The sequence below is a fragment of the Sus scrofa genome, chromosome 16 (assembly GCF_000003025.6).
Source record: "Sus scrofa isolate TJ Tabasco breed Duroc chromosome 16, Sscrofa11.1, whole genome shotgun sequence".
Lineage (NCBI taxonomy): Eukaryota > Metazoa > Chordata > Mammalia > Artiodactyla > Suidae > Sus > Sus scrofa.
In genome coordinates this window covers 19,774,603-19,802,293 of record NC_010458.4, presented here as the reverse complement: position 1 = coordinate 19,802,293, position 27,691 = coordinate 19,774,603, and the positions used below count along the sequence as shown (strand labels likewise).

The window sequence follows — 27,691 nt, the reverse complement described above, 5'->3', positions numbered from 1 at the left end:
GCCAAGCTACACACTTTAAATAGGGAAGACCACAGCAGAGATAAAGTGCCCTTCTCTTAACCTCATATCAAGGGCATATTCTGTCGATCTATTTTATGACTAAGGATGCTATCTTTGATCGCCTGGCTGGGGTAGCATCTGCCATGTTTCTCCATTGTAAAGTTTCTTTTTTTTCCCTTCCCTTTCCATACCCCACTCTATGGAACCAAGTCACCAAACCCAGGCCACACTAAAGGCAGGGTTAGGGTGGAAGGAGTTAATTTCCACTGCCTGGAGTGAAGAATATTTACCTAAGCTTCTTATAATTCTTCTTTACAGAGGAAGAAATTTATGTTTTCAATTTTATAAAATAAGCTTATCACATAGAGATAACCACTGGTAAAATCTGCAGAAAAATTGTTTTGTTTATAAGAGAAATACATGTCAATGCATATATATATGTATATGTATGTTTTATATATATGCATATACACACATTTATATGTATATTATATAAATATCTCAAATGTAGCAAATTTGGGAATTATAGAAAAAGTACAAAAGAGAAAATAACCCTTATCTGGGGGTTTTTGCTGTGATCAGAAATTCTTGATTATACCTTTGTGCTTTGCTTAATAATTCCTATTCATTAGTAATTTGAGAGGTCATGAATTAAGTGTCAGGGAGGCTGACATTTCATCAGGCCAATTCATCTTCAAGAACATCACCCTCATCAAGGTTAAGGTCACTGCGAAGGTCATAAATGGTGGGTAAATTCCACCTGTCATTCAGGTGCTTTAGAAAGTTCTGTAACACACACCACATACTTTCCAGAATTGAGTACATTTTTTTGGTGCTGTATAGATTTTGACAGGAATGCTATGCTATTTTAGTGTATAATTATTTTATTGTTAGGGATTTTTAATGTGGGGTTTTTTTTACCATTTATCATTTCTAAATTATGGATTATTTGAGGGTATAAACAATTTTAAGAGGTGAATTAAAACAAAAGTAGATATTTTTCTGAGCTTAAGAAAAGGATGAATTTCTGGGGTTCCCATTGTGGTGCAGCAGAAACGAATCCCACTAGTATCCATGAGGATGTGGGTTCAATCTCTAGTCTTGATCCGGTGTTGCCATGAGCTGTGGTGTGGGTTGCAGACATGGCTCAGATCCTGCATTACTGTGGCTGTGGTGTAGGCCAGCAGCTGTAGGTCCAATTTGACCCCTAGCCTGGGAACTTCCATATGCCGCAGGTACAGCCCTAAAGAGAGAGAGAGAGAGAGAGAGAGAGAAAGGAGGGAAGGAAGGAAGGGAGGGAGGGAGGGATGAATTTTATGTTATGATCTCTTTAGTGTGAAGGTTGAACTCACTGTTTATTTAAATCTATTAAAATAGGTTATATTAATCTAGTTATTTTTAATTGTTCCTGGAACCTTCATAAAGTGTTTAAGATGACAGATGGAACAATAGGTTTCCTTTCTTCCCTAACAGTGACAGAGGATAAGAGAGGAGCTACCTTAGGAGGTGAGATTTAGACAAAATTCTAGAAGTGGAAAGTAACAAATAATAACCAATGTTCCATGGCCAAGTGAGCCCCACCTCAGAGTGCACCATGGGTAGGATGCAGACAGGAAGAATACTGATTTGACTCAGGAACCTCAGAGTGTTTAGGGACCGAGAGGTGCTGGATATGATGGAGAATGGCAGCATGGGGCTGAAACAGAAGGGCTGTCAGCTCTACTACTTCAGGCAGAATTACTACAGGCAGGTGTGTCTATCCTCTACGCTGTAGAATAGAGTTTTCTTCTCTGGAGGAATTAAATGGAAAATGAAAAATGATTATTACATTCTGGCACTTAGGCAATCCTCCAGCCACGAAGAGCAGGTCTTGACCAGTCTTGATCCCCACTTGACCAGTCAAAGTCTTCATGCAAACACAGGGCACCTCACCAGCTTTTCAGCATCCCCCTCAAAAATAGGGATGGATAAGCAAGCAAGTTAAGGCATTTTAGGAAAACTTCCAAAGAAACAGGAAACAGTCACTTTGGAGAAAGCAGATAATGCAGAAAGCAGAAAGGAATTCAACAAACAAGCAAACCTCAAAATCTTTAGTGTCCTTAGAATTATTCTAGGATATATTGCGTCCAAAAAATAAGAATAGGATACTGTAAAAGGAACAACTAGAGGCCAAGTATGAGATCTCTGAAAAAAAAAAAAAAAGATCGATGAAATTTATTAGAAATCCACAGAAATGTTGGAAAGTAAAAATAAGAGAATTGCCCAAAAAGTAGGTATAGAAGACTAAGAATTGGAAAAGATGAGTGAACAAAATAAGGAAAATAGAGGAACAATCCAGAAGGTCAAACATCCAAGGATTTTTTTTTTTTTTATAATTGAAGGGCTAGAAAAATGAATATCTAGGAGTTCCCGTCGTGGTGCAGTGGTTAACGAATCCGACTAGGAACCATGAGGTTGCGGGTTCGGTCCCTGCCCTTGCTTTTTGGGTTAATGATCCGGCGTTGCCGTGAGCTGTGGTGTAGGTTGCAGACGCGGCTCGGATCCCACGTTGCTGTGGCTCTGGCGTAGGCCGGTGGCTCCAGCTCCGATTCGACCCCTAGCCTGGGAACCTCCATATGCCGCAGGAGCGGCCCAAGAAATAGCAACAACAACAACAAAAAGACAAAAGACAAAAAAAAAAAAAAAAAAAAAAAAAAAAAGAAAAATGAGTATCTAGAGTGAGAAGGTCCATTGAGTATGCAGTACAATAGATGAGAGAACACTCACTCAAAGACATACAATCTTGAAATTTCCAAATAGCCTGGGTAAAGAGAAGATCCTGAACTTTGAGAGAGAGTTAGGGGCCAACCAGAAGGAATGAGATTCAGAAAAACCTCTTAATTTTAGAAACGGGTTCCAGAAAACAACATATAGATGTGGGAGCCCGAAATCAGTGGCTCTAACGTAGAGGTGCTGTCAAGGGTAGGATAACAGGACTGGTCTGTGAGCCAGTGAAGTGAGAGTTCTAAGGGTGTCTCCAAGAAAAAAAGGGACTCCATAGAAGAGTACCTGATATATTGGGGTTTAAAACAGTGGATTATAATAAGGAAGACTATGCAATAAGAAAAGAAATATATAAGTAGAAATTCCAAGAAAAACAAAATGCTATACAAGAAAAGGAAATACTAGTACCCTGTATGGCTTCGAGACTAACCTATTAGAGTAGATACTAGCCAGTCAGGTGTACCAGTATCTACTGCCTGAGTTTCAGGTTTGCCTTTATGGTGTTTTAGAAATGTAATTGCATTCATCTGTATTGGTATGATGAAAGTAATGATACTGGGAAAATGGCGTAGAGATTGTGGAAAGGAGCAATATCAGGCACAGGACTTCAGTTGATGTCTAAAACTGATTTTAAAACATAACAGCATGTTATTGAGAAAATGAAGATAACTTCTAGGAATAAGATTTTACAAAGTCAATAGTCATTACCTCTCGGGAATGGGAAGGGTAAAACAAAAGATTATTATTTTTCATAACAGGTTTTAAGAAATATTCCGCTTTTTAAACCATGTGCTTGAGGTACATATGAGATTATTTTTAAATAATAATTTATTATAAAACAACCAAATGTATCAAACTTGATTAGTTCTAGACTACAAAGAAGAAATAATGAATAGCTCTAAAAGATATTTGGGGGGGCCAATTGGGGAAATTTGAACATGGAATGAAAGTGAGATAATGTGGAATTATTACTAATTCTTAGGTCAGGTAATGAAACTGTGGTAATATAGGAGAGTGCCTGCTTCTTAGGACAGGCTTGCTGAAGTATTTAAGGCTGAATTACCATGAGGTCTGTGAATTACCTTCAACTAGCATAGCATGTCTATTTCAAAGGTGGCAGAATATTAATGTTTTTTAAATTCAAGTCGGGCCGTATGGATGTTTATTATACCCTTCTTTTTTTTTTTTTTTTTTTTTTGTCTTTTTACCATTTCTTGGGCTGCTTCCCGTGACAGATGGAGGTTCCCAGGCTAGGGGTCTAATCAGAGCTGTAGCAGCCAGCCTACGCCACAGCCACAGCAACATGGGATCCGAGCCATGTCTGCCACCTACACCACAGCTCATGGCAATGCGGGATCCTTAACCCACTGAGCGAAGCCAAGGATCGAACCCTTAACCTCGTGGTTCCTAGTCGGATTTGTTATCCACTGAGCCACGATGGGAACTCCTTATTACACTCTTCTTTGAGTTTTTTGTACTTTTGAAAAATTTTTAAATGGAACATTGGAAAAGGAAAAAAAAAACTCATGTACTCTTAGACCAACCTTTTCCTTGCATTTACCCAGACACTGCCTTCCCATTTTGCAGAGAGATTTGGAACCGTTTGCAGAGGGCTAGTTTTTTTTTTTTTTTTTTTTTTTTTTGGTCTTTTGCCTTTTCTAGGTCCACTCACGCGGCATGTGGAGATTCCCAGGCTAGGGGTCCAATCGGAGCTGTAGCCACCAGCCTATGCCAGAGCCACAGCAACGCGGGATCCGAGCCACGTCTGTAACCTACACCACAGCTCACGGCAACGCCGGATCCTTTAACCCACTGAGCAAGGGCAGGGACCGAACCCGCACCCTCATGGTTCCTAGTCGGATTCATTAACCACTGCGCCACGGCGGGAACTCCATTTTGTTTTGTTTTGTTTTGTTTTTTAGAGGGCTCGTTTTGACACGGTCCGTTCATATCCAAAACAGCACTGCCATGAACTACGTACTGATCATCTCCACTTAGATGCGGAGAGAATGGCCAGATTGGCAGGGAAATCCCACTCCAATGAAGATATTGGGTCAATTCAGGGCCTTGTTGAAGGAAAAAAAAAAATCATTAAACTTCAGGGAGAGTGAGACAGTCTGTCTTCAGGGTTATCACTCTGTGTTTTCCCCAGTTCTGACATCCATGTCCTGGACCCCATGTAGCACCATGGAGAAAAGAGATCATTTTGTTAAACTCTGGTAAAAGAAAGAAATCCTACTAGACCAAATTTTTGACTCACTGTTTTTTTTCCTGAAGAATTAGATTACTGTGAAGGAAAAAATATATATACTTTTCTCACTATTTCATTTCTCCCAAAGTTGATGGCATCAGAGTGCTGGGCTCTCAATGCTCAATTCTGGTGTCATTTTTAGGGAGACAGTGCTAATGTGTAGAATGGTTCTGGGGAGATTAATCAGACCAGTGAAGGATTAGCACAATAGAAAAAGAAAAATGGTTGAAGAAATGGAAATATTTAGGCCAAAAAGAGAGGTCTTGTTATCCATATACTGAAGTACAAAGTATGCAGAAAAGGTATGGGACATATTCTAGTGTAGCTCCACAAGGCAGAACTAAATGATAAGTGGGAGTTATAGAGACACAGATTTTTAACACCGTAAAGGGAAGAGATTTCTACTAATGGAGTTTAGTGGATACCTCAATATATGGCACAAATAAACCTTTCCACAGAAAAGAAAATCATGGACTTGAAGAATAGACTTGTGGTTGCCGAGGGAGAGGGAGTGGGAGCTTGGGGTTAATAGATGCAAACTATTGCCTTTGGAATGGATTAGCAATGAGATCCTGCTGTGTAGCGCTGGGAACTATGCCTGGTCACTTATGATGGAGCCTGATAATGGGAGAAAATAGAATGTGTATATGTATGTGTAAATGGGTCACCATACTGTACAGTAGAAAATTGGGGAAATTACAATTTAAACAAAAAGAAGAAGAAAAAGAAATAGTCTCTCATCATTAGAAGTGCATATCATGAGTTGGGAGTTGAGGAAGCAATGTTTTTCAGTGTCTGCTGAAAAACTGACCTTTGAAGAGTCTTGGGATAAGATTTTCTGATTTTATAAGAGCCACTATTTTTGGATTAATGCTACATGCTCGCCACTGTGAAAGATGCTTTCTCACAGTAGCTCGTTTCTTCTTCTTCTTCTTTTTTTTTTTTTTTGTCTTTTTGCCATTTCTTGGACCATTCCCACGGCATATGGAGGTCCCCAGGCTAGGGGTCTAATCGGAGCTGTAGCTGCCAGCCTATGCCAGAACCACAGCAACTCGGGATCCAAGCTGCGTCTGCGACCTACACCACAACTCACGGCAACGCCGGATCTTTAACCCACTGAGCAGGGGCAGGGATCGAACTCGCAACCTCATGGTTCCTAGTCGGATTCGTTAACCACTGCATCACGACGGGAACTCCTCTTTATTCTTCTTAACAGCTTTATCAAGTAGGCAGGCCTCTTTTCTCAAATGAACAGCAACCACTTTGACCAAGGGCACACAGGAAGAAAGCGTAGAATTAGGATAAGAACTCAGATCCAGACTTAGCATTAGGGTTTCCCATTATGGCTCAGTGGTAATGAATCCGACTAGTATCCATGAGGATGCAGATTTGATCTCTGGCATCACTCAGTGGGTTAAGGATCTGGCGTTGCCACAAGCTATTGCTTGGGTCACAGATGTAGCTCGGATCTGGCATTGCCCTGGCTGTGTTATAGGCCGCAACAGCTCTGATTCGACCCCTAGCCTGGAAACTTCCATGTGCCCCATGTGCAGCCCTAAAAAATTTTTTAAAAAGGCAGATTTAGCAACAAAGTCCAAGCTCTCCTCACTGTATCCCTGTGTTTTTGGATTTGCAGGTTGTAACCATTACATGGATATTAAGTCAACTGAGTGTGTTAGAAGTAGAATTTAAACTGAATTGCACAAGAGTGGAATGTATCAAAATGCCTCCTGCTTAGGAAAAGAGGGAAGCATTGCCTCCTGACATGTTTGTTTGGTTATATCTGGAGTTACAATGTGAAATGTATTTTTAACTGTGGGTCAAGGGGCTCTCCTTAACCTCATGGACCTTTAATCTTCTCGACTTCCCTTCCCTAAACTTCTTTGATTGGGCTCACTTTGGTGACCTAGTGCCCTGATCACTCCCTAGGGATATGAGTTTCCTAACATTGCCCATAAAAATTTACTATGAATGCAATGGCTTAAAACAACACAAATTTATTTCTTACAGTTCTGGAGGGCATGCTTAATTTGTGTCACTAGGTTCACTTTCCTTCCGGAGGCTTCAGGGGAGAATCTGTTTTTTCCCTTTTTCAATTATTAGAGGCTGCCTGTGTCCTTGGCCTGTGACTCCTTTCTTACCACATTACAGTCTTTCTTCTGTCATTTCCTCTCCTACTGCTCATCCTGAGCCTCTTGCCTCCCTCTTATAGGGCTCTCCTGATTTCATGGAGTCAACAACCGCTTTATATTAGGATCCTTAACTCAGGTACATCTTCCTGTAAAGTAATCTATCCACAGTTCCTAGGAATTAGGATGTAGGCATCTTTGGGGGGGGGGGCGGCATAATCATCTACCACACTAGGCTTTTGTTACAAACTCTGAATGCGTAAACTTTAATATTCCCCTTTTGGACCACCTCTTTGTATTTGCCTTCTTTGTCATTTCTTTGGACTTGCTTTTCAGTGGTTCTTAATCTCAGCTGTGGCTCTACCTGGGCTCCATACAAGGTGGCTGCCTTCTCCTGTTCCTCAGAGCAGTTTCCCAGATGCCTTTTCTACTTGCCTTAAGGAGATGACTTTATCCTCTACTTAAAGAGAAAATGAGCTTCCTCGTATGTATTGCTTCAATGACTCTCTTTCTCCGTGTGTCCTCTTTGAAGGACACATACACACACACACACACACACACACACACAAAACCCGAAGCATTAGAGAGCAGTGTTTATGTTACTGAAGGTTTCATAGGTAAAAAAAGTTTACCTTGTACATTTCCTCTGATGCTCCAAGCAAAAATCCCCCTTTTCTTTTGCACATCACTTTGGCCGCCAGCTGGTGCATCTTCTTTTATGGGTATTTTTGTTTTTTCCTTTCTAGCCTCTCCATCTCCAGGTGCCACTGTGTCTACATCTTGATTATTTCTGGGACTGCCAAAATCTTCTTTCTTAAACACAGTTATTTAGGACTTGCTCAATTGCTCTTTCCCTTCCTCCTTTCACTTTAATGTTGTCTTAAAGGATTGAAAGTCTGTTCTACTGCTAGGAAGATTTTTTTTGCCCTTGGCTGAAAATTACTATAGTTACCCAGACTGTTTCTTTTTATATGGGTTGAGGGGGATTACAAATAACCAAAATAAATTTGTTCCACTATCATTGTGACTTTAGTGGGGCATGGAAAGTGGGGAGAGAGTGGACTTACTCTTTAGTGAAAGAGCCCTAGGGAAGGCAAATCTTTCTTTAACTTTTTGTTTAGACATGTAATGAAGATAGGAATGTTTATCAGTGCTCACATTCATGTCTGAAGCATCTCACACAGAGCTCCTCTTCATGTTTTTTACCCTTTCTCTGCTGTAGCACTTAGTGAAGTTAACATGCTATCAAATTCTCTCACGGCACACCAACTCCCATCACTAAGCCAGCAGAGGTGGCTCTGCCTTTGGCCCTAAGCCATTGGTAAACATCCGTGAAACGCTCTGTTTACTGGTGGCCATAGCAACAGATTGGCAGGCTGCTGTGCTCTTCCCACCAGGGGTAGGAACTCTCCCTATCAGGCATTGTCACCCACCACAGTGGGAGAAGCAGGGACAGCTTTGCATTCTTACAGTGGAGGATGGTTTCTGGTTGGAGAATGATGGGCTGCGAGGGCGTCTTGGAAAAATAGTGCTGTGTCTAGGCGAAATCCACCAAATGGGTTTTCTGTTCCCCATGGGAGAAAGTGCTTTCATGTGCCCTCCCTAATAACATGCTGGGCCCCTATGCTAGCAGTTGTTTTCCCCTTCCTTTTAGTTGGAATTCTCATTTGTCTGGTCTCATTTTCTAGACAAATATGGATTGCTGCTTAGACAAAAAACAAAACAAAACAAACAAGCAAACAAACAAAACCAGCAAAGACATAGAGAAACTTTGAGAAACAAAAAAAAATTGTTCTGATAGAAATTTATTGGGAGAAGGAGTCAGAAATGACCTTAAGTGTCTGACGGGACTAGAAAGACCATTTTATAAGACACTGCTGTTAGAGTGGAAAATCAAAGAAGAGGCAGGAGACCGGAGCACTGAGACTTCAAGTGAGTTTTATTGGCCAACAGACTGGCCAGGAGCACTGAGAGAGAACTTGGGCTCCCGGCCACATAGGGAGCAATTAGTTATACAGGAAAAGGGGTGGTTTCTATTTTTAGCACAGCTTTGTTCTTGAGCTAAGTCAGTATTCAAGGGTTGGGGAAGCACTCTCCTTAGAATGTGGTTAATGGTTTGGGGTAGGGGGTAGAGGGAAGTTGTAAAGGAACATCCCATGACAATTGACTGTTTAAGCTTAACTGGTCTCCAAGATAGCCCATTGTTGGGGGAGGGATCAGCCTTCTAGATTGTAATCTGATTAGAGTTCTGGTGGCTCCTAGCAAGTCACGTCTGAGGCCCCACCTAAGAACTGTCATCTACGAGGCTCCCAGCTGTCCCTGAAAACAGTGTGAGAGAGAAGTTCTGATGAGCATTTGGTTGCTACCTCTCTTAGCTGGGGTTCCTTGATTCTGTTAGGTTATTTAGCAACCCATGTTTTGAGATGTAATGAAGATTACTTTTTTTTTTTTTGCTTTTTAGGGCCCCACCTGTAGCATATGGAGGTTCCCAGGCTAGGGGTCAAATCGAGGCTACTGCTGCTGGCCTACGTCACAGCTCACAGCAACGCCAGATCCCTTACCCACTGAGCAAGGCCAGGGATCGAACCCACAATCTCTTGGTTCCTAGTAGAATTTGTTTCCACTGCGCCATGATGGGAACTCCATGCAGATTCCTTTTTTTAATCTTCAAGAGTAGTGGGTTTGCTAGGGTTCTTCAGCATTTGTGTGAGGCTAGTTTCTTTCAGACTGCACGCTTTCTTCTTGAGCTGAAATGATTTCATATTTATTTCACATTTCCAATCCAAAACATTTATTCAACTACTTCCTCGAATGGTTTAAACTTTGTTTTTTGGCATCTTTTAAGTACCCTTATCTGCCAAGATGTTATGGGCATTCTCTGCGAACCTCAGGTTCAAGGGAATATTCTTCACAAATCTCGATCAATAGTCATTATGGTCTAAACATCCTGTGCCTGAGATAAATTAAGTGCTTAATTAGGGTCATTACAAGAATTTCCCTTACTCTTAGGGTTAACGCTAACTTAACAGTGGGAGAAGTTAAAACAATCAAGCAGTACCTAATGGAATAGTGTAGTGTTTTTCAAAGTATGATGAAAAGTATATCATCATATCAAAGTATATCAAAAACCTGAAAATGTTTGCTAAAATGCAGGTTCCTGGGTATCACATTAGACTTACTGATCAGTATCTCTGGGCAAGGCTCCCAGGTATATGCATTTTTAATAAGCTTCCCATGTGGTTCTTTTGCATGCTAAAATTAGAGACAAGTGGCTCATCTAATGCCTCATTCTCTTTGGTGGTTACATTTTTAATTTCCAAAAATCCACTTTAATGGGCTGAATGGCTGTCCTATCTATGTCTGTCTGTCTGCCTATCTATCTGTCTATCTGTCTATCTATTTATCTTCCATAAGAAAAATAGTGCATCTGTGGCAGCAGCTCCTGGGAATTACAATTTAACAAATGCACTCAGCTCTAAGTACTATTAAGTAAGAAACAAAGATAATTAAGGGACAACTTCTCTACCCTTGTGGGAGCAAAAGGTTTTCTTCTGGAACCCCAACCTGAGCCCTTCCAGAAATAAAGAACTATGTTAACCATACTGCAAGATGAGGAGATGATTGACGTTCCCATCATGGAGAGCAGAAATGAATCCAACTAGGAACCATGAGGTTGCGGTTCGATCCCTGGCCTTGCTCAGTGGGTTAAGGATCTGGCGTTGCTGTGAGCTATGGTGTAGGTCGAAGACTCAGCTTGGATCCGGCATGGCTGTGGCTGTGGCCAGTGGCTACAGCTCTGATTAGACCCCTAGCCTGGGAACCTCCATATGCCACAGGTGCAGCCCTAAAAAAAAAGACCAAAGGAAAAAAAAAAAAAAAAGGTGAGGAAATGATTGATAGAGTCACAGGGAAGAGAGTCCAAGCAGCATGATCTTGGGGGAGTTCAAGGAGAGAGCAAGGCCGGGCATGGTTTGGGGTCATTTTTGTGTATCACTTTATTCTGTTCTTATCAGTCCTCAGCAAAGAATATACTGTCATTGTCACTTTACAGATGAGGAGACTGGGCTCAGAGAAACCAAATTGCTTGGCTAGTACTAGTTAGTGCTGCTAGTTAGTGCTGGAATTGAGGGCTGAACTCAGCCCTGTCTCCGCAGTCTGGCTTTTGACTAGAGAAACATGAACTGTGCTGTAAAATCCATTTCCAGTAGCAGGAGGAGGGCAGGACTCGCATCCATGGTTGACCTAGAGGCTTGGGAACTAAGTCTATTGATGATTTCAGCTTGATTCATTTGAAGAAATCCAAGTTGGGGAATTTGGCTTGATTCTTCCTGAGAGATGCCCTGAAAACCAGCCTCCCATGCTGAAGAGATGACTGTGGTGGGTGTGAGGTTTGATTGGAGGGCCGATACCATCACTTCCAGCTCTTAGACTCTCACAAGGCAAGAAAGAAATCTATTATTCTGCCTCCTCTCCGATTTTTCCAGACGGCTCAGTGTAATCTAGTCACCACTGCTTCTCCCCTAGTTAATGTATTTATTATGAAGAATTGACCCACAGGATTATGGAGGCTGAGGAGATCTGCCAGCTGCAAGCTGGAGAACCAGGGTAGCCATGGTGTAATTTGGTCCAAGTGCGAAGGCTTAACAACCTGGGGAGCGGATGGTGTAAATCCAGTCTGAGGCTGGAGAAGATCTGGCCCTAGAGAAATTGTATGATGCCCCCCTTGTTAGGGACTGTAGTTTACTGAGTGCATGGATTGAAATGCTAATGAGGGAGTTTCTATTGTGGCTCAGTGGGTTAAGGATCCAGCATTGCCACAAGCCTCAGTGTAGTTCACAAGTGTGGCTTGGATCTGGTGTTGCTGTGGCTGTGGTGTAGGCTGGCAGCTGCAGCTCTAATTCTACCCCTAGCCTGGAAACTTCCATATGCTGCAGGTGTGGCCCTAAGAAGGAAAAAAAATGCTAATGACACCCAGAAGCACCCTCACAAACACACCCAGAAATAATGTTTAATCTGGCCATCCTAACCTGTCATGTTGACGTATAAAATTAACTGTCACATCAGGGATCTGGGGTGGGGTGGGGTGGTGTGGTGTGGCGGGAATGTTCCTTAGACTATTGTAACAGCTAATAGCTAACACTTATTCCGTGCATACTATGTGCTTACACCCATCCAAACACTTTACACTAAAGCATTGAATAAACATGACAACTTTTTTTTTTTTTAACATGACGACTTTTAATAAATTAGTTAACAAGTTACTCCCACTATTCGTATTTCTCAGACGAGGACCTTGAAGTCCAGAGAACTTAAGTTACTTGCAGCTAAGAGATGAACCCAACAGCTGAATGTGAGCATACTTGCTTTCAGTCCCCACTTTATATTGTGTTCACTGTGGATGATGCTATGATAAAGCCTCTTCTGCTAGGCATGCTACATACACTGTCTCTAAGAGTTACAACCTGCAAATTATAGAATTTGCCCCATTTTACTGATGAGAAAACTAGGACTTAACACACTGACTAATGCTCATGCTTTTTCAACTAACCCCTCTCATAACTTTTGGATCTTATATATATTTTTGAATCCATTTTATCAGGCTTTTTTTTTTTTTTTTCCCAATGAAGGGGTCCTTTTTTTCTACTACATAGACTCTGAACTTCCAGCCAGTGAGTGGGCTACAGTCTTGTGTATAGTAAGGTTTGGGCAGGTTCCTTCAAAGAGCATCACAGAGGTATGAGGACATGTATGTGGATAGCCTAGGCCACTCAAGGGGACGGCTCCTTCGAGAAGGGGAGCTTGGCTTTCACTTCTGTGTGATTCCAGCCCCAGCCCCGGGCGCTTCCTGGAACATCCATTACCTTTCTGTTCCAGCCTCAGGACAGTGGCAGCTCCCTCTCACAGCCCTTGTCCTGCCAAATTTGTTCTCAATGATTCATCTTAATTTTGGTAAATGTTACATTTTTATACCTAGTTGCCTCTTTCAGTTCTCCCAAGTCTGTGTGCTTTCCATTGGCGTTTCCAAGCCGGCTCCTATTATAGCGAAATGTCCCATCTTTGCAGTTTGTTTATTTTTTAAGGCAAGTCTTCACATTTGCCCTTGATTACAGTGCTCACCCCTGATGATGCATATGCTCGTCCCTGTATGATGCATATGCGTACGGATCTCTCTTTCACTAGTCAGCCACTGTCTAGAAGTACGCAGTCCAGTAGGGGAGCCATTAACCACCTGTGGCTGTTTAAAGATGATTATTGAAGTTAAATGAAGTCAAAAATTCAGTTCCTCTGTTACATTAGCCATCTCTCAAGTGCTCCATAGACGCATGTGGCTAGTGGCTGTTGAATCAAATGGGGCATATCATCGCAGGAAGTCCTATTCGACAGCACTGTTTCTTGGTGGTATGGACCAGATCTGTATTGTTACAATATTTGCCTGCACCTGGTAGCTACCAGGAGGATGGAACAAAGCTGGGCTTGAGCTTCATTTTCTCAAATCACATGCGTTTCTAGGGCTGCCAAGACTAATATGCACAATCTTTGTGAATTGATGGCATCACCAGTCATGCTCCCCTTTGGCTCCATGGGGGGGCCAGTCAGAGAGCTCTCAGCATCACAGCAGAGGGTGGCATATTCCTGGGGGCATCTACCCAGTGGTCTCATCTCTATATTATGAGGCTTCTATAATCCTTGACGTCTGACTTAGGGTCCTGGTTGTGTATTAAATGATAAAAGTTGTGTGCTTCTTCCACACTGTTGCAGGATTCTCGTACAGAGAGACGGGACACAAGGCTTATTTCCAGGAAGCAATGTTTATTTGTGCTGGCCCTGCTCAGCGGATTCATATCCAAAGGCTGAGCCCCAAACCCAGCGAGGCGTTGCCTTGTATACCTCCACTAGTTTCCCCTTAACATTTTGGTTCCTTTGTCCCCCTTATAAGGTAACATACATTCTGTGAATTCTGATTGGATGATCCATGTTACATAGTTGCACATGCGCACATGGATACTGATTATGTCTTGTTGCCACAGAGTTACACATGTGCCAACCAGCACAGATACTGGTTGTGCCATGCCGCCTTCCTTTTGTCCTGGGAGGGCCTCTACCACAAAACCAGCAAAAAAAAAAAAAAAAAAAAAAAGTCAATAATGCTGGGAGGCTGTCATGGCTTTAGGACTGGGCCAAGTGTATTAGAGATTATAAAAGTTCAATCTTATGTCCTTGCCCTCTAAAACCATCTGTCCTCACTGGCCCTTGTCTCTCCTGGACCACAGCACTGGAACCTGCAGCACCTACAGAGGTACCTCCCCCCACTTCCTCAAGGATACTGTGTGTGGTGGGGAAGGATCTGGGCTAATAGGATTCAGGGTCCGAACTCTAGGCCCAGTGCCATCAGAGGTCATGGGCCAGCCTCTTAGGACGTGTGAGCACTGTACCTTTTTTTAAACACAACACGCTAGGACTTTGCTGTTCCCTTTTCTGCTATTTTACAGATACCAGTCTTGTCTTCCTGGCTGGGTTGTAAACCTCAAGGGCAGGGGTCACTGTCCCTCTTAAGGCTCTTAGCACGGGGCTGGCCATGTGATAGGAGCATGTTGATAATAAACAAGGGTGATACAGGGGGGTCTATTTTTATCTTCTTTCCTGTGTATATAGTGGGAAACAAGTTGTGTCTTTCCTAATGATCCATACACTGTAATTGAGGATCTTGGATACCTCTTTCTCCCCTATCAATTTTCTCCTGTTCTTGATTTCAGAGTATATTGATCACGTTACCTTCACCACTGTAAGAAGAAACAAATTGTTCTGATACGTTTTTAACTTTTCAAATGAAAAGGAATTTCTTTTTTTTTTTTTTTTTTTTTTTTGTTGTTGCTATTTCTTCGCTCCCGCATATGAGTTCCAGGCTAGGGTCAATCAGAACTGTAGCCCCCTCCCAGAGCCACAGCCGCGATCCGACCGCGTCTGCGACCTACCCACAGCTCACGCATGCGATCGTACCCACTGAGCAGGCAACCGAACCTCATGTTCTAGTCGATTCGTTAACCACTGCCCACACTTCTGAAAGGATTTCTTTCCAGGACAGGTTGATGAGTTTTGGTGGCTCTGTTCCACCGTACACTCCAGGGGGCGCCACTCACAGTACTCTGTGAATCGTTCCCCTTGAACCCTACAACACAGAACCCGAGTACTAGAATGGACTTGATAATTTCCTCCTATGTCTTCTACAATGCCATCGTTTTTACTTTTCAGTCTGCCGTTTTCACCTGTGGTAAAACCTGTAGGCTCCATGACTCTTCAAGGTCTCTGGGCTTTGTGGTTCTAAAGTCAACTCACAAATTCCATGTAAGATGCTGATGATTTCCCGTTGGACCCCAGATCACTGTCCTAACTGAAGTATAACAGCAAGTACATGAAATACATCAAGATGACCAACATTTTGGTGGGAGGAAGAGCAGAGGTCGTGGGCAACTATTTTCAGTGGGAGACTAGGAAAAATAAATTGGTCTTAAAGAGGCCATGAAGGTCCCCTCCCCTCCCTTCCTTAGCAGAGAGCAGTAGAGGTTCAATGCCAAGTGACTCACACCAAGGCAGCCCAGCCCTTTGTCTCATCCCCACCTGCTGGGCTCGCCTGTGGACTAGGAAGCAGTCTGAAGAGTCTGATTGAACTGGCCTTGAGAAATTCCCCTGGATTAAATTCTTTCCATGGCCGGTCTGGAACACTGCAAACAAATTAGTGAACATTATTATTATTTTTTTTTTTGTATTAAATAATGCTTCCTATAGGATTTCTCGTCATGGCTCAGCGAATCCAATCTGACTAGTATCCATGGAAAGTAACATAATGTCTTTTTTTTTTTTTGTCTTTTTTTGGTCTTTTCTAGGGCCACACCCTCGGCATATGAAGGTCCAGGCTAGGGGTCCAATCGGAGCCATAGCTGCCGGGCTCCACCACAGTCACAGCAACTCAGGATCTGAGCCACGTCTGTGACCTGCACCACAGCTCACAGCAATGCCAGATCCTTAACCCACTGAGCAAGGCCAGGGATTGAACCCGAAACCTCATGGTTCCTAGTCGGATTCGTTAACCACTGCACCACGACGGGAACTCCCACAATGTCTTTTCTATCAAAGGAAACTTGATTACTCCATTTTGCTCTGGTTTGAGATGCCCTCCTGCGACCCCCTTCTCTTTCCCTCTTCTCCCAGCAACTCTTTGTTTCAATTAGCCAACCAGGAAGAATGTGCGCCCTGACCTGACAATGGGAAGGGGACAGTACACCACCTGTGTTAGGGACAAATAGGGAGGGATTTTCTTCTTTGCACGTGTTTTTTGAGTACCCGTGCCCTTCTGCAAAAGTAAAGAACTTGTCGAGATCTCCCCGTGTTCATGTGTCTCATTTTCTGACACTGATGGTCCAAGCCATTCTCCAACAGATTCATGAGGACACAGGTTCCATCCTTGGCCCCGCTCATGGGTTAAGGATCTGGCATTGCCTTGAACTGTGGGGTAGGTCACAGATGAGGCTCAGATCTGGCATTATGGTGGCTGTGATGTAGACTAGCAGCTACCAATTTGACCCCTAGCCTGGGAACCTCCATATGCTGAGGGTGCGGCCCTAAAAAGACAATAATAATAATAATAATAATAATAATAATAATAATGGTAATAATAATAATGCTTTCTGTAAAAAATTAAGGATAGGACTGTCAACTTAAAATAATGCACAACCTAAAATTTGAGAGCTCATTTTTATTTGAGGCAAAATGAGGACTTAAGCCCAGGAGGCAGCATCTCAAGCAACCCTGAGAAACCTGCTCCAAGAAAGCAGGGGTCGGGGGTTAGGATGGGATGGATGGGAGGTTTTGCAAGAAAGGGCAGGTAATAGGAATAAAAGATGATTGCTAATAACAGAAAACCAGATTTCTTTTCTTTCTTTCCTTTTTTTTTTTTTTTTTTTCCCCTTTTTCTAGGGACACTTCCTATGGCATATGGAGGTTCCCAGGCTAGGGGTCTAATCGGAGCTGTAGCTGCCGGCCTACACTGGAGTCACAGCAACTCAGAATCCAAATCGAGTCTGTGACCTACACCACAGCTCATGGCAACACCGGATCCTTAAGCCACTGAGCAAGGCCAAGGATCGAACCTGCAACCTCCTGGTTTCTAGTCAGATTAGTTAACCACTGCACCAAGATGGGAACTCCCAGATTTCTCAAATTAAGGAATTTAGCACTTTTCTATGGGAAGATGCCAGGTCTGACTCACTGAAATCATTCCTTTGATATGCACCTCAGCCTTCAGGGGCCAGAATCCTGTGTTTTCACAGCCTGAGATTCCTCAGGGCGCACTGTTAGGAGTGGCTGCAATCTATTGGCAGGAATTCTTTGTTTCCTTCCAGAGTTCCCTCAGGGCTCACCAGCAGCCTTGCACATATTTTTAGAGAAGTTTGCTGCTGCTCTGGTGAAGGTTACTGCTAGGTAAGAAGAGCAGACCTCAGGCAACATGAAGGATTATGGTGCTTTTCTAAATACCAGGAGATGCAAGAATTGGGCTTATAAAATCTCCTAAAAATACCTAACTATCTGAAGACCTGCTCTGCCAGTTTTCCCAAGCTCAGAGGGCCTCACTCCTCCTGGTCTCCACCCTGAGCTCTGCTCTGCGGGTGGGTCAGCAGCTGCTGTGGCTCATGATTTAATCCATGTAGAGGCAGATGGCAAGTGCCAATTTCCAGTTCACAGGTTTAAAACAAATACATTAGTGTGAGAAATCAGAATAATGGTTACTCTTGGGAATGGTATTGACTGGGAAGGGACAGGAAGTTTCTTCTTGACTGCTGGAATCTTCTATTTCTGCATTTAGGCGTTCCCTCAGTGAAAGATTTATGGGACTTTACAGTTAAGACTTGTACATCTTTCTGTATGTTTATCATGCTTCAAAATAAAGTGGGTTTTTTTTTTGTTTGTTTGTTTGTTTTTTTGTCTTTTTGCCTTTTCTAGGGCCACTCCCATGGCATATGGAGGTTCCCAAGCTAGGGGTCCAATTGGAGCTGTAGCCGACGGCCTATGCCAGAGCCACAGCAACGTGGAATCCGAGCTTCGTCTGTGACCTACACCACAGCTCATGGCAATGCCAGATCCTTAACCCACTGAGCAAGGCCAGGGATCAACCCTCGACCTCATGGTTCCTAGTTGGATTCGTTAACAACTGAGCTACGATAGGAACTCCAAAATAAAGTTTATTTAAAGCAAATCTTAGAAGAGCGCCTCGGGAAGTGTTCACTGATATTTATAACTTAGTTAAAACAAGAAGGTGCGTTTATTTCCAAAGGCCAGTTTGCAGTGTGCTGGGATACTGGCTACTAGATATTGAGAGGACAAAGATTCAGTGACGGAGATAAAAGTGCAAATTGTCTTCTTTGAGCTCCTGCCTGGAGTTCATCCTGCCCTGTTCTCCTGGGAATCTGTTCAAGTCCCGCATGAACTGGATACTTTTTCCTCAAGTCCGTTCTCATTCTTCTTCAAACATATGAGGTGAACAGTTTGTGGAGAAGACCGGAATGAAGAGCTCTGGTTCACATTGTTGGAAATTAAAATAACTCTGGCTCGGGTCGCCAGTGTCAGAAAGAGACATGGACAAGGATAAATCTCGACAAGGCTCTTTACTTCTGCAGAAGGGCGCAGGTGCTCCAAAAAGCGCAGGCGCCAAACAAAGGACCCTCCCCCATTTATCCCTAAAGCACGTGATGTACCTGTCCCCTTCCCATTGGTCAGATCAGGGCACACATCTTCCTGGTTGGCTAATTGAAACAAATTGTTGCTGGGAAAAGAGGTAAACAGGAAGGAGGTCGCAGGGGCATTCGGCTGGAAACCAAAGCAAAATGGAGTAACCCAGATTTCCTTTGATAGAAAAGACATTATGTTACTTCCCACAACATCCAGAGCTGGCAGCAGAAGAAGGTGGTCTCTTGGGTCCTTTCTTCAGGGAAAGCCTGTAGCCCATCCTTTCTTCCGATGGAAAGGACTCAGTATATGATTTCCCACCGTGACCTGGTCTGGATAGCTGGGAAAAGCCCTGTGAACTGTGGCCCCTTGGTGCCAGGGTACAGAGCTCTGTGTTTCTATGTGGGGGAGAGAGGAGGTGCAGAGCTCAGCTGGGAAATCTCACCTTACTCTGCCCGAATCAGTGGACACCTCTTCAGGCCCTCCTCCATGACACACTCGGGGTCCTGGGGACAGCAGCCCCACTTGCATTGAGCAGACAGTCTTCTTCCCCTCCCACTGGAGAGTCACCCAGCTCTCCTAGGTCTCTGCCCAGCTTCTGAGAACTATTTAGGCCACAGAGGTGATTTCCAGATGCACGCTGGCAAAGCTGGCCTTGTGCAGGAATTCAGTGCTTGCTTGGAGGTTCCCTGGTGGCCTAGCAGTTAAGGATTTGGCATTGTCACTGCTATGGCATGTGTCTGATCCCTGGCCCAGGAACTTCTGCATGCAGTGGGTGCAGCCAAGAAAGAAAAAAGAAAAGAAAGAGAAGGAAGGAGGGAAGGAAGGAAAGAAGGAAGAGCAAGAAAGGAAGTGAAAAAGAAAAAAAGAAAAGAAAGAAAAAGGAAGGGAGGAAGAAAGAAAGAGGGAGAAAGAAAGAAGAGAGAGAAAGAAAAGAAAAGAAAGAAAAAGGGAGGAAGAAAGAAAGAAAGAAAGAAAGAAAAAAAAAAAGAAAGAAAGAAAGAAGAAAGAAAGAAAGAAAGAAAGAAAGAAAGAAAGAAAGAAAGAAAGAAAGAAAGAAAGAAAGAAAGAAAGAAAGAAAGAAAGAAAGAAAGAAAGAAAGAAAGAAAGAGGGAGAAAGAAAGGGAAAGAAAACGCTTGTTTGGCTTTCAGGCACTTTCATTCTTATTGCCCATAAAGTAGTTATTAGGTTCTCAACTGGAGCCCAGTTCTCAAATGGAGACCATCTGTTTCTTCTGACCACTGGGTCTAAAATTTGAGGCTAGAGAAATACCAATATATCCTTCTTGTTGATATTATTATAAATTATTTTTTCTTCAAAGACAGCAGTGTTAGGTTGGTGACAGTTGCAGAAAGGGACCCCATGCCAGCCATCTGGAGGAGTCCTCTCCTTCTACTTCATTTCCATGGAACAACTGAGCTTCATTAGCAACAGGCCCATGTTCTCCTTGTGTCCCTGGTCTTTTTCTCAGAGTAGAAATGGAACCCGGCCTCAGCCCTGCACAAGTCCGTTTTCAGCTATTTTATTGCAGTCTGGACTTTGTCAGTGCCTCCTGTCCCAGAGGTTTTTCTTCAAGGAAGGATGCTGAGAGAAATGTCATGTCTTCTAAGAAATGCCAGCAAATCTGAAGTCAGATGCAACCATTGTTGGAGGTGGTAGTTAAAATATTACCACTCAGTCTTTGTAAAGCAGTTTGCAAGGCCCTTGATTAAGCTTCTGCTCATCTGCTTCTCTTAACAGCCCTACAAGGTGGTAAGCCTCACCCCTTTTTACAGATTGGGCGACCTATTCAAGGTCACACAGCTATTCTTATGACTTTCAAGGAAGTGTTCCTTTTTTTTTCTGTTCTACTTGTTATTAAAGTTATTTTAAGATCGGCAATCAAAATAGAAAGGCAACTGTGAGATGTATGTTTAGGTCTGGTTATATTACTGGTACAATAAAGCACACATTTTGGAAAGACCCTCAAGTCATGAGCTGTCTAACAGCGTCTCCTTCGTGGAGCCCCTTCTGCCTCCTGACGGCAGGGGGCCCCTCAGCCAGTCTTCAGACCTGTCCTTGGAGCAGAGCCGCCAGGCTTGCTGAGAAGTGGTGAGGAGGCTTGAACTCTAGGACCATTCACAGTTTTCCTAACCTCAAGGTTTCCAGGTTTATTTTTGCAAAGTTCATATTCACTGAACTGCCATGTGGACTCTGGAGATACCGAGACAGTGAAAAGATGTAGAATCTGAGATGGGGGAGGAGTCCAATGTCAGAGAAGGCTGTGAGCCACACCCTTTTCTCAGAACTTTTCTTACATTAGCTCAGATTGTCACAGGAACCTTTGATTATCCCCATTTTTCAGTTGAAAAAGCTCAGACTGGGCAAGTCATTTGTCCCAAACTACAGAGCAGATAAGGAGAGAAGCTGGGATGTGAACCCAGTTTAATTTCAGAGTCTGAGCTCTTGGTTGCCTTGATGTGATGCCACAAGCAGGGTGTCTAGGGCAAGCCCTTTTGTTCATCAATATAGAATTCAGATTCTGAGAGTGAAGTCCATCCTAGGAGGTCCCTGGCAAAGCAGTTTCTAAATATCTCAAATGGGCATTAAGAAATGTTCCCAAACAGAAAACAGAGCTGTGAGCTCTACCCCTCCAGACCTGACACCCAAAACGCCTTGCTCATTGCTCAGCATTCTCCCTCTTTATGGCCAATTCCCAGATCTGGGAAATGAGAGCGCCCTCTTTAGACTTCTGGGAACTCAGTCTCAGATCAGGGACTTAGCGATGTATTTCTGCATTTGAGAGCAGAGTGGCATTAGACACGTCAAGTCAAGTGTTTAGCTGGGCTACCCACATACAGGTAAAATTTCCCAAAAGTTGTCAATGAAATACGGATATAAGTACCAGCTCCAAAACAGGCAGCTGGAAAGAACTGGTTCCTAATTTAAGATTCATAGATATCTAGCAATGGGTTTTGGCAGTGGAGGGAATCCATGAACCTGCAGGATGGTATACTACCTTTTGAGATACCTGTATGTGTACACTTTTTTTCATTCGCGTCTCAAAGGGGGACATGACTCTAAAACACCCAATAACTATGGCTATTAAGATATTTCACTAAATTATTAATGTGTAGCTCTTCTGTGAGATCAAATGGCAGACTATGAAAGCACTGGTCTTAAAAGAGTTTCAGGGATCATCAAAATCCATATAAATTTCTCTTTACTACTTTTCTTTACCTAAAGAATTGACTCAGATAAACCTTTGTATTGCATTATTTACAGACCGGATTTTTCCATCTGCCACATGGAGACTTTTTCATTGAGCCTGTCAAAAAGCATCCACTGGCCGAGGGAGAGTACCACCCACACGTCGTGTACAGGAGGCAGAGGCGGGGCACCCCAGAGATGGAGCAGCCAGCCTGTGGATTAAACGGTATTGTGACTTAATCTTCTCACTGGGTGGAGGAGTTTGTTCTATTATTGTTTTTTTTGTTTGTTTCTTTTTTGTTTTTTGTTTTTTTACAGTGGAGACCTGTTCTTATTCAAATCTGTTATCTCCTCTCCATTCTGTGGCCAGAAATTAGATACCTTTGTATAAATCATTTCATTTATTTGTACTCAAGTCTCTGTATTCTTTTTTAAAAAAATTATTATAGTTGATTTAGAATGTTCTGTCAATTTCTTCTGTACAGAAAAGTGACCCAGTTATACACACACACACACACACACACACATTCTTTTCCTCATATTATCTTCTATTGTGTTCTATCACAAGCAATTTGATATAGTTCCCTATGCTATGCAGCAGGACCTCATTACTTATACATTCTAAATATAATAGTTTTCATCTACTAACCCCAAACGTTCAATCCATCCCGCTCCCTCCCCTCCCGCTTGGCAACCACAAGTCTGTTCTCTACATCCATGAATCTGTTTCTGTTCTGATGATAGGTTCATTTGTGCCATATTTTAGATTCCCCTTATAAGTGATATCATATGGTATTTGTCTTTCTCTTTCTGACTTACTTCACTTAGTATGAGGATCTCTAGTTTCTTCCATGTTGCTGCAAATGGCATTATTTTGTTCTTTTTTATGGCTGAGTAGTATTCTATTGTGTATATGTCCCACATCGTCTTAATCCATTCTTCTGTCAATGGACATTTAGGTTGTTTCTATGTCTTGGCTATTGTGAATACTGTGAAAATGAACATAGGGGTGCATGTATTTTTTTGAATTCTAGTATTGTCTGGATATATGCCTAGGAGGAGATTACCAGATCATATGGTAGTTCTATATTCAGTTTTCTGAGGTACCTCTATACTGTTTTCCATAGTTGTACCAATTTACATTCCCACCAACAGTGCAGGAGGGTTCTCTTTTCTCTACACCCTCTCCAGCATTTGTTCTTTGTAAACTTAATGATGGCCACTCTGATCAGTGTGAGATGGAGCCTCACTGTAGTTTTTGCATTTCTCTAATAATTAGTCATGTTGAACATTTTTTCCTGTGCCTGTTGGTCATCCCTATGTCTTCTTTGGAGAAGTGTCTATTTAGGTCTTCTGCCTATTTTTCAATTGGGTTGTTTGGTTTTTTGTTGTTGAGTTGTGTAAGTTGTTTGTATATTTCGGAGATTAAGCCCTTGTCAGTTGCATCATTTGCAACTATTTTCTCCCATTCTGCAGGTTGCAAGTCTCTGTATGATTAATGGGAAGGGAAAAAGGTGTCCCCCATATCCTTGCTGCCTTAATTGATGGTATTCACATGGTATTCATAATGGTGAATTATCCTTGTTGTTATTGTTTTAAAAAGCCTCTTCTGAATCCTTAGATGAAGATAGTCTAGACTATGGACTATGATTTTCAGTGTTGGCGGTGGTTTTTTTTTTTTTTCATTTTTTAAAGTTTTATTGATGTATAGTTTGTTTACAAGATTGCGATAATTTCTGCTGTACAAAACAATGTTATAATACATGAGTGTGGACTATTACTAGACAGCTTGTCATATTTGCATATGGGAGGCAGATTTAAATTTTTGCTGATGCTGATAATGACACATGAAGATAAACTGAAAAAAATACCTGCACGTTATCAGATGATGAATTCGGCTAAGGTTCTTTGGGCTGTGTTTTGTTTGCAGTCCTCTAGACAGTATGTTCTCTGTCTCTGTGCCCTGGGAATGATCTGATTTGCTCCTCTCTGCCTTGTACTAAAGAGTTGCAGGTAGTTTTCAAAGATAAACTGGCCCAATTTATTTCCTTGCTGTTCCCATGTTCTCTTTAATGTGTGGGAGATATGCATTAAGGGCACTGGAAATTGGGAATTACAAAAATATTGTTCAGTTTCTCCATTCTTTAGAGGAAAAAAAAATAGTAGGCTGGGGGATCGTTAACAAAATAAATCCATAATATTATTTATATGTCTTAAGGATTTGGAAACCATGGATTTCAAAGGGAAAATAGAGGCGGAAGGTGGATTCTTTTTTTTTTTTTTAATGATTTTTATTTTTTCCATTATAGCCGGTTTACAGTGTTCTGTCAATTTTCTACTATACAGCATGGTGACCCAGTTACACATACATGTATACATTCTATTTTCTCACATTATCAGGCTCCATCAGAAGTGACCAGACATAGTTCCCAGTGCTACACACAGCAGGATCTCATTGCTAATCCATTCTAAGGCAATAGTTGCATCTATTAACCCCAAGTTCCCCCTCCACCCACTCCCTCCCCTCCTCCTTGGCAATCACAAGTCTATTCTCCAAGTCCGTGATTTTCTTTTCTGTGGAAAGGTTCATTTGTGCCATATATTAGATTCCAGATATAAGTGATGTCATATGGTATTTGTCTTTCTCTTTCTGACTTACATTCACTCTGATAAGGGTTAGAACGTGAGTTTTGCAATGAGAAGAAAGAAAGGACAAGGGAACAAGTGATTTCTCTACAGAAAAGTGATTTATCTCAGACCCCAAGGATAGATGATAACTTTCCTGGGAGTTTCTTCTGTAATCTCAGCAGAGGATATAAGTGATAAGAAACTTTCGAGTCTGTAATATTTCTGTACACAAAAGTGTACGCAAAAGCTGCTTAAGTTCCATAACTTTGACAAGCTATTATAGCTCCCACCTAAATTAGATAACATTGTCTAAATCTCCTTTCAGAAGGCGCCAAAAGAAGAGACACATCATCTGGTTGGTTTGACGGGGGTACCAATCCAGATAATTTAATCTTAGTGTGAATTCTTAAGACTCTGTCACCAATCCAATCACATGAATACTGGTCTAATTCCTATTATGCCTTGGATGATGGATGACATTTTATATGTGTAATTTGATTTTTTGTTTGTTTGTTTTTTTTATGGCCACACTTGTGGTATATGGAAGTTTCCAGGCTAGGGGTCAAATCGGAGCTACAGTTGCCAGCCTCCGCCACAGCCCCAGCAGCGTGGGATCCAAGCCGCATCTGCGACCTACACCACAGGTCATGGCAACACTGGATCCCTGACCCACTGAGTAAGACCAGGGATCAAACCCACATGCTCAGGATACTAAGTCAGATTTGTTTCTACTGCACCACAACGGGAACTGCTGAATTTGATATTTTTTAGATCACGAGGTCATCAGTATGGCAGAGGGAGTTACAAGGGCAGCGAGTGACTTTGTCTGGATAATTGCTCCTGTAGGTGTGACTGCTCTGTGAAGTGGGTTAGGGAATCTTCATCCACCCACCTCACACATCTTCTCCCCTTTACAACTCTCTTATTGACGTAGGGTTGAGTAATAGTGAGTTGAAAATGTCATGTTTTTCATCACAGAGGCAGAAGAGATGAATGGGAAAAGAATGAGGTTTACCAATGCCATGCCCCCCATCAGGTCACACACAATGCCACAATTAAAGGGCTTGTCATGTCAGCTCATCATTGTGCTTCTAGGTCAACCTTGAGACCTACCACTGCTATGAAACCTTCTCTGATTAATCCCATCTTGCATTTTGAATTTCTCCATGAAGATACTCTCTTACACTTGCATAAAACCCCAGAATGTCAGAAGGAAGAGCTTTGTTGGAAGAATCTTTGAGAGCGCCTCATGCAGCCCCTTTCTTTCACCAAAGAAAAGCAGGGCAAACTGATCATCCTTAAAGTGTAGCGGAAGTCTTGGTTCCTTTCTTGTATCAAGTATTTATTTTTGTCAAACTGTAGGAAACATCAGGCACCATTGTACCTGATGGAGGGAGTGAATTTTCAAAAGAGATCAAGGCCATTGGTGTCCAGAATATAGCCAAGCTCATGAGTTAAGATTCTATTATATCTTGAGCTTTATACTCTCTCATGTTTATTCTTTAAGCCTCTCTTGCATATAAATCTTGTTTCATCAACTCTCTGAAAAGCCTCATTAGAGCATGAACTCCTTCCCCAAATAGTATGTAACATAGTGTTAGGTGCAATGTTAAAAAATGCAATAAATGATTGAAATGAAATGAAGAGGGACTTGTAGCCACACAGGTAAAACTAGTCCATATAATGTTGATAGAAAGGGAAAAGAAGTGTGCATTTTTGAGATATTGAGGAGGTGTCCATGTTTACGACCATCCTAAGACAATAAGCATGATTGAATACTTCAGTGATAGCTCAAGATTGCAGAATAAGCTAATGTGCTTGTGATTATTCCTAAAATATACTTGATATTTTGAATTTTAAGATCTTGGTATATTGAAATGTGCTTGGTCTTGCTGAACCAGGTAATTGCAGTGTTCTTGTACCGTGTTACCCAGACAGAATTAACTGACACTAGCCATGTCATTAGCCAACATTAAGGTACACGTCCTACTTAGGGCACTTGGTGCAGTGAGATTGAACTCCTGTGATTATATCAAGAAAGATCACTATTCCTTGTGGAAAGCATTCTGTCTTTGCAGTGTTCAAACTAGGAACACCATTGGTATTGAGAAACAAGATGTACTTTAAAAGTACTCTAGTGCTTCAGAACGGAAAGTGTATCAATTACTTCTCCTAAAATGTGTCCTTCACGTATGTTTATTTCCCACATAGAAAGGTGCCCAGGAATTTCACAATTAGCCTCTTATCAATATGGTCCAATGTAATTAACTCCTTTTTTTTTTTTTAGGATTTTAATGTGATGCTATTTTTGTTATGGATTTGACCAATTTGAACTAATATTTCTTAACCAGTTTTGTTTGCAGTTCTGAACCTGTATTGGCTGTACCCTGTCAAAGTTCTTGTTTTCTCCAACTTTCTGGAATCCATGGAAAATACAGTTTGCCTAAATTAAGTCTAGGGTAAATTTCAAAACCTCAGTTTATTGACATTGACCAGCTCTTTCCTCTTAGGTGTTTTGGAGGGGACGTATCACACTGGGACTTCAATGACTCTTAGTTTGGAGTGTCTGGGGGAACTACGGGTTTTGGAAGCTGGGGAAGGGGAGTCAAACAGGTCAGATGACAGCAGCTATAGGGTCATCTGTGGCAGAAAGGGGTGCAGGCAGGTAGAGTCAGGATTTGGGATTTCATGCATTAGTATTCTAGGCTAGAAACACAGGCTTTGGTTCCTGGTATGTGTTTTTGTTTTGTTTTGTTTTATTTTGCTTTTTGTTTGTTTGCTTTAGGGCCTCACCCATGGTGTATGGAGATTCCCAGGCTAGGGGCTGAATCAGAGCTGCAGCCATGCCTACTTCACAGCCACAGCAATGCTAGATCCCAGCCATGTCTGTGACCTACATATGCAGTTTAAGGCAACACTGGATCCTTAACCCTGGCATGCATTTTTGTGTTCAAAATTGATTTATTCATTCAGCAAAATTTATTTATTCATTCAGATGTCTGTTGGGTATCT

The 27,691-nt window shown here is 42.2% G+C and overlaps 1 protein-coding gene across 1 annotated transcript in view; it reads left to right on the top strand.

Annotated features, from left to right (window-relative positions):
• The window catches only part of ADAMTS12 (ADAM metallopeptidase with thrombospondin type 1 motif 12), a 373,778-nt gene that overhangs the window by 118,487 nt on the left and 227,600 nt on the right, over positions 1 to 27,691 (top strand). The window contains 1 exon segment of the mRNA XM_021076980.1: positions 22,127 to 22,277. Coding sequence (XP_020932639.1) covers positions 22,127 to 22,277 — 151 coding nt within the window.